This window comes from Neomonachus schauinslandi, chromosome 10 (genome assembly GCF_002201575.2).
Source record: "Neomonachus schauinslandi chromosome 10, ASM220157v2, whole genome shotgun sequence".
In the NCBI taxonomy this organism is placed as follows: domain Eukaryota; kingdom Metazoa; phylum Chordata; class Mammalia; order Carnivora; family Phocidae; genus Neomonachus; species Neomonachus schauinslandi.
The window spans coordinates 77,120,743-77,136,271 of record NC_058412.1 but is presented as its reverse complement, the minus strand read 5'-3'; the positions used below and the strand labels follow the sequence as shown (position 1 = coordinate 77,136,271).

The 15,529-nt window shown below is 50.1% G+C and overlaps 1 protein-coding gene across 1 annotated transcript in view; it reads right to left on the bottom strand.

The window, feature by feature from the left end:
• INPP4A (inositol polyphosphate-4-phosphatase type I A) overlaps positions 1-15,529 on the bottom strand; it is a 53,136-nt gene that overhangs the window by 16,304 nt on the left and 21,303 nt on the right. The window contains exons 13-17 of the mRNA XM_044918943.1: positions 13,274-13,291; positions 10,371-10,554; positions 8,687-8,905; positions 7,457-7,595; positions 3,668-3,700 (exon numbers count right to left, since the gene is read on the bottom strand). Of these exons, the coding sequence (XP_044774878.1) occupies positions 3,668-3,700; positions 7,457-7,595; positions 8,687-8,905; positions 10,371-10,554; positions 13,274-13,291 (593 nt within the window). The remainder of the gene's footprint in view (positions 1-3,667; positions 3,701-7,456; positions 7,596-8,686; positions 8,906-10,370; positions 10,555-13,273; positions 13,292-15,529) is intronic.

The following is a 15,529-nucleotide window of genomic DNA, read 5'->3' as shown; positions in this document are numbered from 1 at the left end:
TCTGGCCCAGGACTGGCACCGAGTTCTGCCTGGAACCACCCCGGTCTCCAGCATTCTGGCCTGAAGCTTTTCCAGTAAATAAGCAGCAGACCTACTAGGGACCACTGAGGTAGGCCTGGTCTCCCCGACCTATACTAGGGACTGTAGCCACAAATGCTCGAGATGATTCCTTTTGAGGAAAATGACCAAAAAAAGCTTCTGCGAGTCATCTGCAAGTCACCACTGTTCCACCACCCAGGGAGAGAAGGGCCCCCATCCTGCTAGAGCAAAGGACACCCCCATCCTTGTGCAGCCGTGTGCGGCTGGGTTACAGTCTCACTTCCCACGTCTGTTCCACCTGGTGTCCCGGTGGGGTTTTCAGCTCTCAGAATGTCCCCCGCTTCTGCCCTCACTTTCTTCCCCAACCCCGACCTTCCCGCCTGGTGCCCTCTATTTCTGGTTTAGTTTTCCTGTAGAGATACTAGGAAATTGTGACCCTGTACCAAAACAAGTTTTTAAAAATAGAACCCTGGGGTGGAAAAACAGAGTTAAAGGTATTTGGGGCTTTGGCTCTTTTTTGCCTTCCTATTTAGAAGGGATTTAAAGAGAAAAGACATGCCCTCATCAGTTCTACTTATAACAGGTCACCAAGCCCAGACATAGGCACTTAACCATCACCGCGGGTGAGCCTGCCAGGTGCAGCAAATGGGGCACAGGCGGGGAGTGGAGCCCGGACAGCACACGCCCCTTAGGATGAGGGGCGAGTCTCAGAATGGCCACAGACGTCATCGCACTGGGGAGAGGCCATGGGCCGGGCAGGCGGGATGGCCGCCAGAGGGTAAGCGCTGTCTTAGATAAACGGAATCTAAGAGCCACAGAGAAGGGAGGTTGGCTCCACTCCTCTCAAACTGTACAAGTAGCACTTTGTTGAGAAACAGATTTAGAGAAAGGCCTAAAATTGCAAAAGGACTTCCCTATACTCAGAGTTTGGTTAATGCACATTTTCAAGTATATGTAGCAATTCAAACTTTGGAAATTATCTCACTGTGGATGCGGGCACATTGTATGTGGACAAGGATTTGTGCCTGTGATGCAAAAAAAAAAAAAAGCAGGCTTAAATTTAGAAAGTCTACAGCAGAAAAGGTCTTAGCAAAGAAGTCACGGTGACCAAGGAGTGGACAATGTGAGTCTCAGGCCCCGATTTCTGCTAAGCAGTGGTGGCCATGGACAGGTCTCTTGCCTCCTTGGCCACATGGATCCTTTCTGGTAAAATGGAAGGGCTCTGCTAAATAACACCCAAGTCTCTTTCCTCCTCTAAAAAATCTCAGAGGCCATGTTTTTGTTCTTCTGAAGAACTCTGTTCACACATGTAAATTTTATTCAGCAGCATCTATTAAGAAAGACCAATGGCAGCTTAGTTTTAATAGCCAAATAATTAGGGTTTCATTAACTAAGTCATTACCTAAGAAGTAAATGCTCATAGAGCAAGTAAGTGTTGCCAATTTTACTTTTACTTTGATTTTCCACTTAACATGCATGTACGTATGTAATTAATACGCATTTTAATCTGAAAATGGTCACAAAGTACAAGTGGTCTTTGCCGACTAAGCAAATCTTCTCCAGGCAATACTTTTTGACTTTACCTACTTCTCTTTCAAAAAAAATCCGTTTAAGTATGACTTGGTTTTGTTCCATTAGGGGGGGAAAAAAAAACAACCCTGAAAAAAGTTGGGAGTACAGGAAGAGTGGCTAAAAAGCACTAGGAGCTTGTCCCGGAGAAAAGATGTGGGTCTGGGTGGGAGATGTGTCTGCCATCTGCCTGGAGAAGGGCTTAGACATGTCTGGATGGCTCCAGAGTTCAACAAGAGGGCCAACCACCATGTATGTAAAACCTGTTAGTGCTTTACCTTTCATCTGTTTTCTCATTTAATCCACAGAGAGAGGATTATTAATACAGGCAAGGAAACAGGCTCAGGGAGGTTAAGTGTCTTCCCAGACACACAAAAAGAATAAGCATTTGTATGGGTCTAACTCTAAACTCTATGTTATTTCTATTGTGTCAGACTGCTTCTGCCAAGTAGAGAGTAGAAATGGAGGGTGAAAATACATTTGGGGGGAATGCAAAGAAAAACTAAAATTAGAAACTTCCAGACAAAATGAATTTCAGGGACAGAAATGGGATGTCTGCCAGGACCTAGCTAAGTAAAGATATTGGGAAGTTAGATTTGATAACAGAGTCGTACTCTGCTCCTTTTGTCAAGAAAGTCTTGCTATGAAAAAAAAAATCAGTTCAACTCAACAGTGTCCTTAGGGATGTATGTGATTCACTTTTGGGGGTAAGCTCCTTGTCTAGTTGCTAATCTGTTAATGCTCGATGACTGGTGGCTAATCCATGGACTAAGCATTCTACGTTTGGTAACTTTGAAGGGCTTTTTCAAATCCATGCTCTGCTTTTGTTTTTTTGGGTTTTTTTTCCTCATTAACAGGGGAGGGAGGGAGAGAAGAAAGGAGAAAAACTGAGAGAGAGTGAGAGAAAAAATGTGTTTGTGTTTTGACTGAGATAAAATAGAGCTCTCCAGGGAAAGCCAAAGGAACTCTTGGCAGGGGACCATTTTAGTCCATTGACATTAACTGTGGACAAGCCACCAGGGCTTCTAGAAATGACACAGCTGGTATAAAATTCATGGTGCTATACGAGCTGAGAGGGTTTGCTAAAACTGACAGGGAGAGTTTGGTAAATCCCCAAATCACTAGTTTACTGCACTCTAGATATAAAACAGGTGTCCTGCTACCTCACATTTATATCCAGTCAGAAATATGCAATCATCAGACTGATCGGGTAGCTGGTTTTGGGGGGGTAAGCAAAAGCATATTATTTGGGGGGGTCTCATGCTCACTCTGGGGAACCCACAAGCCACAACCAGGAAATTCAACATGAACTAGAGCAGGGGTCGGCACCCTTTTTCTGTAAAAGGCCAGACAGTAAATATTTTAGGCTCTTTTGAGGATGATGGGGTCCTTGTCACAGCTACTTGACTCTGGTATTGCCCCACAAAAGCAGCCAGACAACATGTGAATGAGTGGATGTGATTTCCAATAAAACGTTATTTACAAGAGCAGGCGGTGGACAGGACTCGGCTCAGAGCTGCAGTCTGCCGACCCCTGAACTAGAGCCATAAACACTGACTCCTACATGCAAAGGCAGCAGAAAGATTCCATTTTTGCACTATCTCCAACTGAGCCTCTTAGCAATGCCTAAGAACTCTGAGCTGCATCCAGACTCAGAAGAGAGGACGCTGTGTCATTGTGAATGCTGCAACATTTGGGTGGCTACACCCCTTCCATGTAATGTTCACAAGTTCAGGTGGAATCACAGGAAGTATCATTTACAAATATGCCCTGTGCTGATTCAGGAAGTCCAACACACCCGCGGACACAAATCGTCTGAAAAGGTTGTATGATGGGCAAGCGAGAAAAGCACATGGGGTAGCCTGCTTCAGGCCAGCATCCCCAACCCAACTGGTTCCTCACCAGACCTAAGAGAAGTTGCTAGCTGCCTCAAATGAACACACTCCTAAAATATTTTCCTAACTCTGGAAGCATAGGCAGTCTCGGATAATTCAGCTACAAACACTACCTGAGGATTAAAAAAAGACATCTGCAGAAGCCTTGAATGGAAACCACGTACCTGGGCTGGACTCGTCAGGAGGGGGGCTGCAATCTGCACAGAAATGGAGGGCGACACGGATGATTAAGGAGCAGCACAAAGTTCAAACATGAACAACTCAGCGCTTACAGCAACTGCATTGGCAGCCGGCCGTAAGGTGGCTCAGCTGAACAGAGAAGAGGACGGAGGCCTGCCTGCCTCCTCCCCGAGAAGTCCCACGCGGGCGCTCGGCAGCCGAGCCCTCTTGGTGGTAAACACTGACCGACACACTGATTCACTCATTCATGTTGCTAAGACTTCAACATAAAATGCTCTTCAGGTAAGCAAACTAACGTATTACAATGTGATAAAGTGCCCACATCGATCACATTGTACATGGCGGAGCCCATGTTGGCTCAGAGCATCTGGAAGCACACTTGTAATGAGAGAGACTGACCAGCAAATTGATCATCCCCAATTCAGAGCCCGCTGCCCTGACTCACGAGTGGAACCTGGGCTGCAGACTGATATGCTGAGAGACCCAAAGGTTAGGATCCAGTGATGAAACCAATATACCACCCCACATCTATGCCAATCTTAAACATTTAAATCAAATTTAAAACTTTTATGATTTGGGGGAAGTCAAGAATTACAACGTCCCTCCAGGTCATACAAAGAATGCCAATTTTAATTCAATTTCACCTACACTGAGTCGCATTTCAGCAAGTGAAGTACTCATTTCAATTTTGTATTTCCCTTAAAAACTACAATTCCTTGGTTAACTGGGCGTGCCACCTGGAAGAAGACGAGTCTGGAAAGGGGTCATTTTATGTCTTCAGGGTACTGAAATGGGTGGTTTTAGAGCCCCCCAAATAGGTGGAACCAGCTGTATGGAGACGTTTACCAGCTGGGTTGCCCAGAGGTGGAGGTGGCAAGGGATCCTTCTGCTCTAGGCATCTTTGAGAGTGACTTCTTCCACCGGCAAAGGAGATAGAACAGAGCAAACGTGAAGGCCCCTGTGAGCTGAAGACTTCAGCCTCTTCAGCAGAGCCTAAGTACCCTGAGACCATCTGCCTAACAAAGAGAGAAACCCACAGTGGTGTGCGGTGACGCAGAACAGTGATTCTTAGACCTCTGTCCAGCTAATCAGAACTACCCCAGTCTTAAGGAAAAAAAAATACAGATTTCGGCCTCCCCATAACCCTTCCTCCAAAATTCTGAGTCTGAGTGAGGAGGAAGGTCGAGGGGCCTGTTTTCATGATCTTCTGTAGTGATCCCAAATAGCTGGGTTGTGACCATTCCCAAAAAGGTATTAGGGGATAAACTCAGCCGGGTAAACTCAATCTTTCAGTCAAAGCAGGGAGTGTGTGTGTGTGGGGCAGGGGGGGGGTCTCCTTCAGTACTCCTGGACCAGTGGCTTGTACCCTGAGATTTGATGACCACTATATACCTCCTCTCATCCTAGCACGTAATCTCAGGGACATATGAACCTGGGGTTCAGGTTAAAACAACCTGGTCTGGGGTATGAATGGTTCTTCAGCGATGAGGAGAGGATGAGTGCATGCATGGCAAGACATGGAGGCCACCGGACGGGGTGGCTGTGGGTGGTGATGCAGAGGGGTGTGGGGCACTTGTGACCTGTGTGGAAAGCGGAAGAAGGAAGGCGAGACTCCCGGAGCCTCTGTGGTTCCAGCTGGCGGGGACTCGTCAGTGGGTCCCACAGTGGTGCGTGCCTGCCAGGCAAGGCTCTGGTAAGTTCTATGGGAGAGCAAGCTAGAAGGCAGCATGACTCCTTAGCAGAAGATGGAAACCAAAGACTTAGGAGAGGGTGCAGAGCTGGAATGAAAAGTCATGATGCCTTTCAAAGAGGCACAGAGTTCTTTGTATATAAGTTGGTGTGAACACAACCTGTTCATTAGGCCTAAACAACTGGCCCAGGAAGTTGGAATGGTATAGAAAGTCACAACAGAGCTGGGCTCCGGCCCTTGAGGGTAAGAGACGGGATAAAATAAATAGCTCGCCGTCTCGTTCTCTCTGATTCTCCTGATCACATCCAGCTCTGAACGGCTTCCTAGCTATGCTCAAGATTTTTAAATTAGGATCATCCACAGTTAATTTAGTGGCATACGGTTTCATACATTTCTTTGAGTACTGATCAGCCAAGTTAGACTCTCTCAAATGTATGCTTCATATTCCCATGATAACAACAGAGCTGATTTGCATGGCAAACACAAGTCATACCCTAAATACCATAAATAAATGCTCATTTAAATAACTTGAAAACTGCATTTAAATTTGTCTACATTTGACCAATACAGGATGTTGCCTAGAAGGAAACTGACATTTAAGTTATGGATGTAACAGAATATCTGATTAAATAAACTCTCTCTGGCATTTTTTTTTAAAGCCCAATAAATTACTCTTTTTATATCTGCGGAAAAAATTTTAAATTACAAGCAAGACAATATTGAAGAGAAATGAGCGTTATTTTTTTTTTTTAAACACACAATTTACATAAAAAAATGAGAAGACAAACAGGACAAAATAGCTCCATGAAACCAATCACAGGCTTGGGGAACTGAAACTACAGTCCTTCACAGATGGAAGGGTGGAGGACGTGGACACTGTTGAATCAGAGGCTCAGGTGAAATCGCACCCTGGGAACAGACTGCAGGCAGATTGAAAAGGTGAAGGGCATCTTACAAATAAGGATTTATCAAGAGGCTCTGATAGAGGAGCAGCTTCTGCCTTGAATGAAAGCTGTCCAATTCAGAAATGAAAAGTCCTTGCTGTCTGAAGGCTAACCTTCGCACATCTGGGCCTTACTAACCACAGTGTAGCATTCACAGAGGAGAGCAGAGGAGGCAGAAGCTAGGTCTGCAGCCGGCTCTCAGCTGCCTGGCCCATGACCCCCTCCAGCTCCTACGGGAAAAGGTGGAAGGCCCCGAGTGGCAGGGACCGAGGACGGCCTGGCGGAGAAATCGTGCGTGCCCAGCTTTAGGGCTACACGCGGGACGGAGTGTCTGGTTGTGCTCTGTCTGTGCAGGCAGAGGACTGTTTCTGAAGCATGCTGCTTCATGCCAACGTCCTACCATCTACTGAGAACCCTGCCTCGGGGGCGGTGCTGAACAGGGGAACCTAACTCAGCCCCAGGAGCGGGTTCCACCATCTGAGTGAGTGACCGACAAGTGCCAAGGCAACATCCCCTGCTGGGTAACCGCACAGCCGGCTGATGACAAGCAGCCTTTGGACGAGTCTGCTGAGCCCGCTAACAGCTCTCATCCGGCTGTGTCCCTGCATGATTCACCTTTCCCTTGATTCTACCAATTCCTGGTGCAATCAACAATCTCAGAAGAAAAGCATCTGCATTTCGGCCTCCTGCAGGTTCTCAGACTGGTTTACAAACCAGAACAGCCCAGGAGCCCCACCCTCACTGATAGGGCAGTGACACCCAAGACGGCCTTGAGATTCTGCCTTTGCCGGACACGCAGATTCGCACATGGGCTCCACGGGCGTGGACTACGGGGGCTTCTGCCCTCACCGCCCGCTGCTCTGTGCACTGTGACAGCCGGCTCTGCCTGACGGCCCTCCCTGCAGTCTGCGTGGGGGGAGGAGGTCATGGAGTCAGACACAGACAGACAGACAGACAGACGCAGCGTGAGGTGGAGGCAGCATGAGTGGGCAGCGTGGATGCATACGCACGTGTGGTCAGGTGAGGATGGCATGCAGGTGAGGATGGCATCGAGCAGATGGTGGAGGGGCATGGTGAGGAGGGCACATTGCAGAAGGGGTCTTCCGGGTTGATCCAGTAGGCGTGGCTGTCCCGGTTACCTTTCTTGCTGGTACAGCTGCCCGCGCACGGGAAGACATCCTCACAGCCTTCGCCATGCAGGCGCTCCTTCTGCAGCAGCTTGTCCACCCGCTGAATGATGCACTCCAGGCTCTTGTCGACGTTCAGCCACACTTTTTCCTTCCAAACCGAAAGGGCCCATCTGGGTCAGCTGTCCCGATGGGAAAAGCAGAACAGACCACCACCCCTCCCCGTGCCCCCCTCCCTGCCCCCTCACACACACACTGATTCCCCCACCCTGGGCCACTGTGATCATTAAAATACCACAAATTTAGAAGTATCAAGATTAATTCAGAATTCCCTATTACAGTTGTATTTGCTTTTCAAAACACAAATCAATGTACTGCGGTCATTGTTTTTAAAGTTGGAGACACGTTTGCTAGTAACTGTCACGGAGGCCGGACAGGGCTTCCTGGTGCCCTCCAGAGCTGGCAGCAGGACCACAGGGCCCAGCGAGCCAGCTCATCCCTCCTCCCTCTGCCGCAGACCTCCTACAACCATCAAACACACAGGGGACTGAGGGAAGGTAATGGAGGCAGCCGGTCACTTCAGACGGGGGCAGTGGGGAGGTGGGGAGGCAGGGCTGGGAGCGGTTTGCAGAAACCCACACAGAATACAGGACACCGGGGCAGGGCCAGAGGAGCCCTTCGCTGCTGACTAAAAACTCCATGCCTCCAAGCCGTAGTCCTAAAAAATGACAAAACGAGTTGTGTGATATGTCCCTCCCTCAGGAGAGACAGGTGCGGCTCTCAGGGCCACTCTGTCAGGAAGAAGGATACAACGCATACAACGTCAGGGGCAGCGTCTCCAGACTCCTCCCCTGCCCCCCCAAAATACAAATGGCCCTGGAAGGGCTAACTGCGTAGAGAGCTTTGAGGAAGCAGGGGGCCTGGCTGGTCTTTAGGAGATAGTGACAGGAGATGGGCCTCCAGCGGGCAAGAGCTCCATGGAGAACATCGCCCCCTTTACAGCCGGGTCTGACACCAGCCTGGCCTGTGGCAGCCCTGCCCCTCAGATGGACACAAGGTGTGAAAATGCCATCTCCCTCCCTAACTCAGGGGGTCCAAGAGCCACCCGGGAGGAGACTCGGAGCTTGTCTGCGAAGCAGCCAACCTGGTAGACACCTCTTGGTGGGGAGGGGCTGGCAAGAGGCTTTGAATTTTTCAACCCAAGCTCAGTGGCAGAATGAGGGCCAGGGGCAGCAGACTCACCCACTCCTCCTCGTGCCAGTCCACCTGCAGAGAAGACCGGCTGTTCCTCCCCGTCCACCTGGCCATGAGGGTGTCCTGGTCGTTCCTAAGCATCACCTGCTCCTCCTCACTCGACGTGGGGGAGGCCTTGGAGGCAATGTAGTCGGGCCGCGCCGCGTTCAGCCCGTGGATGGAGTTGGCCAGCAGCTTGCAGTCGCACACGGTGACCAGCTGCCGGGTCTGCAGCACACACAAACCAAAGCCACTGAGGCCGGTCGTCTCTGAGAGCTCAGGAACCGTCCTGAGGCCCAGCTGTGCACCCTTCTCCATACAGGAGCCCTTGGGATGGCTGAGTTTAAAGGCTCCCACAAAAAGACTGGACGACACAGGGAGAATGAGGGAGGTCGAGAAATCTCTGACATGCTTCAGTCCCTGCCCTCCTCTGAGCCTGACGTGACTCAAGGAAGGGCCTGAAGAGAGCCCAGTGTCCTTGCCTTCACTGACATCCTGGGCTGTCCTCTCTGGTTCCAGGGGACAGGCAAGAATTTGATGCGATCACTTAAGTCTTATTTTTTTGCATCTAATACTCAAAGCCCTGGACTCTGGGCAGTGGGACTCTCAGCACAGCACTGTGGTTCTGGGGAATTCTGTATGCAGCAGGAGTTCTGTGGCTCATAATTTTCCTTCTGATAACATCATCTTTCTTTTTCAAGTGGATCTAATTTCCAGCTCTCGATCTCTTTGCTGAGTGAACACATGAGAAGGATATAACACGTTCTGATCAGGAACAGCACCTCTCCCCAGCAAAGTGGGTGTGAGTGGGGAAGTGTGATCAGAATCTGTATATGTGTGTGCATGTGTGTGTGAGTGTGTGTGTGTGTGTGTGTCGAGAGACTGAGTAATTTGAAAAAGCATCATCCATCAAAATGATCTGGTATATCCAATGCCCCAGTATGGACCAATATTTATATATTTATATCTATCTATATATTTTTTTAAGATTTATTTATTTGAGAGAGAGAGAGAGAGAAAGGGAGAGAGTGGGGACACACACATGCATAAGTGGGGCAAAGAGCAGAGGGAGAGAGAGCATTCCAAGCTGACTCCTCACTGAGCGCAGAGCCTGACATGGGGTTTGGTCCCAGAACCGTGAGATCATGACCTGAACCAAAATCAAGAGTTGGATGCTTAACTGATTGAGCCACCCAGGCGCCCCTAGATATTTTTAATCAGGATCAAATTACAGTTAATTAGAAAATGGCTTATTGATTATGTGAAAGCCAATGAAGTTATATTTCCTTTATTGTATGTCTGTACAATAACTCAGCTTCTTTTTTCAAATTCCAAGTCAATAAAAATTGGCAAAAAATGCGCTGAGTAGGCAGTTGCTAAGAAAGCCGTGGAACTACCTCAGCCTCCAAAATGGACCCCACAGACTTGAGGGAAGACACATCTGCATGAAGCAGCACTGGAAGTCACCAGCCCTGGGTGCTGTCCTTGGCCTGCCCTCATCCAGCTCTGTGACCACAGGCAAATCACCAAACCTCCCTGGGCCTCTGGGGGAACTAAACCTGAAACTAGATCTTCAAGGTCATCCCAATGTCACCTTTGGAATGGACGGCTCTAAGCACACATGGAGTGTCCAAGGGCTTCCAGAAACCCAAGGGAGCCCCCATCTCACATGTAGCAGGGTAGTGCCCCCTACCTTGTCTGCCAGGATGGCGAGGGTTCTTTCGAGGCCAGTGGCAGACCTGTCCTTGGCCGCCCTCGAGAGCCGCTCTGCATAGTAACTCACTTGGGTTTTCAGGGTATTGATCTGGGCAATGATCTCCTTGGCTCTGATGATGTCCTGTGGTATGTAGATTATGGACTGGCAGCTGGATGGTGTACTAGAAAGGATAAGAACAGAGTCTAAGGGGTCTCCTCAAATCTAAGAGGGTGGCAGCAGCCTCCCAACCCCAGCCCACAACCAACACTAAGTAAAGCGTTCTGATACTCAGGGATGGTCTCCTAGGCTAGTCTAGCTGCTGATGGGCAAAAGTAAATCTCAAGAGATTCTTTCTGTCTGTATGGTAGAAGGCTTTGAAGTATTCAAACACAGTGAAGTCCTTTGTCTCTGTCTGTATGTGTCTGTATTCTTACGTAAATGCATATACAGATATTGAATCCAATAATTACCCAAATGCTCGTAGCCTTCCACCTGAGAACCTCGCCTGTCCATGTATTGGCAGTACCGAAGTGGAGGCACGGGGTCCGTTCATCTCAGAAGGGGTCAGTTTATCACAGTGAAGGGAGACTGCCGTGGGGGCCAGACTTTCCACAAGAGACCTGTTTCTTCATTGGGCCAGTCTTCAAACTTTCTGTGCACACACCCAAAGTTCTCCGCCCTCACACCTCTGACCCTGACCACTAGACTGCCTTCTCCAGGACTTCTCTACTTTGAAAAATAATGTTCTTTTTTTTAAAGATTTATTTATTTATTTATTTATTTGAGAGAGAGAGAATGAGAGAGAGCAAGCACATGAGAGGGGGGAGGGTCAGAGGGAGAAGCAGACTCCCCGCCGAGCAGGGAGCCCGATGCGGGACTCGATCCAGGGACTCCAGGATCATGACCTGAGCCGAAGGCAGTCGCTTAACCAACTGAGCCACCCAGGCGCCCGAAAAATAATGTTCTATCAGACGAAGGAGGTGAAGAACATGCCAAGCCAGAGGCCAGGCCTGGACACCTCAACAGTTTTGAAAACCTGGCTCTTCCTCTTTCCTTCGTCACCAAGCAGTGTGTGATCTTAGATCTTAGGATTGACATCAAAACCACAGCCCAGGCCCTGCACGGCACAAACACCAGCCTCCGGAGAACCGACTCGTGTCCCGGCTGTGTGGGGCCTGGCTACCATGTTTGGCCCTTCTAGATGGAGGTGATAAATCCAAGTCTCTCGGCCAGGATCCCCAATCAATCTAATAGTATAAAGTTAGTTTTCAGACCATCTGAGGAAGCCAAGGAAAGCACAGAGTAGTATAATGCCCCAGTGGGGATGTCTCCTGCGATCTGAAGTTGTGAGCTCTAGCTGGAATGGGAGTCTCAGCCTTCACTGGTCCCCATCCTTCTCAGCCTTCATGGGTCCCCTCAAAGAGCTGCCCTTTGGGTTTTGGGGAAGAGGGAGAAGGTGGAGCAGCACGACCTCCATCATTTCCCTTGGATATGAGGACTTGAGGCGCCCCCCCACCCCCACTGGGCTCTTTGGATCCCGAAAGCAGGTCTCCAAAATACCTCCCTTGACAGACTACGGTGTAAACATGCAAAACCCAAAAACCAAAGCACCCCAGAAAAAAACAACACCCCAAGCCCACACACCACGATAAAACACGATGGATTTGCCAGAAGCCCATGCAGCAGACCACAACCAAGCCTGCGTGATCTGAGAACTAATTTCACAGCACGATGTGCACACGACTACTTTCCAATCTGCAATCACTCTTCCAAATGAATAGCTGCCATTTGACAATTGAGTCTTAAAAACACAATCTCAAATAGGATTTTTAAAAATCTGTCCTTCCCTGGCCCCAGTCTTTAGAGCACACACGCAATGTGTGCTTCCTGTAGATATATGCGTGTGTATGTAGATGGCTGCGTATACTTCGACCAGTACATACGGTCCCCCAAGCCCGAAGGAGAGCACCGCTCCTACTCACCTTGTGTTCCTACAGGTCACGTTCTAGTAACAGTAATCTGGGGCTTACACACAGGAAGCTTGTGGCGGGGGGTGTGGAAGAGTAAATTTCAAAGAGCTGCTGTTAGGGGATGATGGTGAGTATACGAGCACGTGTGCTCAGTCCTAGTCCTAGAGACAGGGAAAGCCCCAGAGGCCTCAGCTGTCCTGCTGTCCCCGGCAGAGAGCTGCCATGTCGGGCAGGACCCCGCCATGGCCCCCAAGCTCCCCCAGCTCTGAGATGCTGTCACCACGTGAAGCACCACTGCAGAGCCCTGGCTGTCGCCTGAGCAAGCGCGCTAGGCACGGCTGGGGAGGGCCGGGGGCAGCCTCGGAGCCCCCGGGCTGCAGACACAGTGCTTTCTGGCTGCCATCTAATTCTTTGGTAGGAAAAAAATCACTTGGTCATATTAATTCTTGGTTTGCCCTCAGGGGGAAATTTGGCCCAAGGAACACTGTTTTAAAAATCTGCATAAATTATATTCACAAAAAACGGAAGCTGGTTATATTCCCATAAGAGGTGATGGTGAAGTGAAAACGGAAGCCCTAAGATTCTCGTAAAAGAGGCCAGAAAGGGATTCCCGACCACCCCGATGGGTGGACCTGAAATGCCAGCACCCGGGGACTTGCCCGGCCTGGGAGAAACAGGGTCCTCCCTCAGAGCGCACACAGCAACAAAGTGCCGCCGGATTTAGAAGGTAAAATGGTAGACTGGAGATGGGCTATTCATTATCAAAGAACATTGCAGTTGGAAGAGAGAATTCTGTCTACGAGGCTATAACCAGGGCCCCCCCGGTGGCACCGAGGGCTGAAGCACCTCACCGAGGAGGGGACAGCACCGGCTTTCTCTACAGGAGAGCAAGACCCAAACAGACACTCTCTCCACAGACAGAAAACTCACCAACACTCCTCAAAACTGCTAAAGAAAAGAACCAAAACGAAATATTAGCAGTTAGCAAACACCAAATGCAAAACAAAAAATTAAAAAGCCAAGTTATCTTTTGTCAAAATCCTTGAAATTATGTGTTGAGGCACCCATTACAGGGACCATAAAACTTATGAGCCCAATGTGCTTATTCATCAGAGCAATGTCCGTGTCTGTGCGCAAGCCCCAGGGGGACATTCCGCCTGTGGGCCAAGTTCTGTCCACATTTAAAGTACAGTTCAAATAATGAAAATCATTTCTACAGGTGATTTTAATAACATTAGAAGGAAATTAAATGAAAATTTACATTATTTATTTGAAATATACTCCAGGAGCATTTTGGAAGTAATGACTTCTGAAGTTAATATACTGGGTAATCAGGTATCAACATCCTGACCTTTCCAGGACAGGGACGGCCAGTGGCGCCCCCTCCTGATGGGCTTTCCCCTCCAGGGTCCCCATGGCATCCTCAAATCTCCCACTCACACCCCCACACAGCCACATGCAATGGAGTGACAGACACACGCTCTCTTGGCTGGCTGTGCAGAGCTGTGGGGAGCACTGGAAGCTTCCTCTCCATCGTAATTCCCAGGGCACAGCAGAGTCAGTGACTCCTCAGGTGGGTCTGGCTTGTCTGGGAGGGGAAGACCCCTTGGTGGGATCAATCAAGGTCAAGCGGGCTGTCTGGGGGGCCTCCCAAGAATGTCGCCTGCCCTGAAGGCTGAAATTCCCCTTCCTAACCACTGGCCCTTCCTTGTTCTTCCTCCTGCTGCCTCCAGGGTTCACTTGGCTCGGGGCCACCTGTGCAGACATCTGAACGGTAATTTCTCCTAGTGCGCTCTCTTGCACCTGCCGGCTCACCCCTCCAGCCTCGCCCCATGGGCAGAGAAGCTCCTAGCTGCATCCCTGATCCCCTTGGCCCACTGACCGGCCACTCTACCTGACCTTTCACCCCTTCCTTGATCCAGTCTGAGGTCAGTTTTCTCAAGCCGCATCTTGACTCCTGGCCATGGCAGCCCAGAGCCTTGATTCCCTGGCAGGTGCTAATACTCTCCACCTGGCCGCCTTGCTGACTCTCTTGATGCCCCCTGGGCCTTGGCTTCACCTTCCCTCCAACTGTTGCATTCTCCCTTGGTAAGTCCCACCCTTTCAACTCCACGTTCTGCACAGGCTGATTCACAGTATCTTCAGCTTGTTTCTTCACTCCTCAAGGACCTCTCTGCACCCCACCTTCTAGGACTCCCTGCCTGGTCTGGCCTTTGCATCTCCAGAACCTTGCTCCATCGACTTCTCTTACCAACAGTTCTTCACTCTCGCCATCCCCATCAGCCTGAACACATAATCATGTGATAACCGTTCTCCCCAGGCAGACACCTGCATGCCATTTCCTCTACTCCATGGTCCACGGATCTCACAGGACCATCTACACTCGTCGCCCCTACTTCTCACACTTGCCTCCCTCATCCATTTAAATCTTGACGGGTGACATTCTGGAAGATCCCCAATGCCTCCCACATATCCAACACAACAGCTGGGGTCTGTGGCTCTCTCGGCATCACCCCCGCTCCAAGCACGGCCCTGCTTGCTCCAAGTGGTGCTGTTGACTTGTCCACTCCCAGGCAAGACCAGGAGCCCCTTGGGGCCAGGCCTACCTCTGTCACCCCTGCATCCAGGCTCACCAGCGTGTGGCCCCGCACTGAGCAGTCTGCCAGCAAGGCTGCCCTCCCCCTCAGCTCCTGTCCTCAAAGCACCACGCCTCAGCCACACCTCCCTGCACGCTCCACAATGCCCTTCCCCAACTGCCTACCTGGCCATTTCCTGTTTGGACTGCAGCTGCGTGCAGCTTCCCCTCCCACCCCCCACCCCACTCCAGCCTTCTTAAAACAGGGAATGTTTACCACTGCAGTCGGCTCAGGAAAGGAAGCACTCTCTTCCGGGCTTCACACTTTGTGGCGTTCAGCACACACCGCACACCTGGCGTGATGGACCAGGGGCTCTAAGGGACAGCTGAGGTGGCAGAGAGTCCACACGGGGTAGCCACCTTCCAGGGGGTTTCAATTTGCTGTTCCTTTGCAGGGTCAGGACCACTAATCAGGCACCCTCACGCCCCGCCCCCCAGCTCAGTCACACACACAGAAGCACCCGGGCCACGAGGCAGTTCCTCCCGCTGCACAAAAGCACATCGGATGGCTGGATGTTTTTGCGGTCACCTCTTGATTTGTTTTTTTTTTG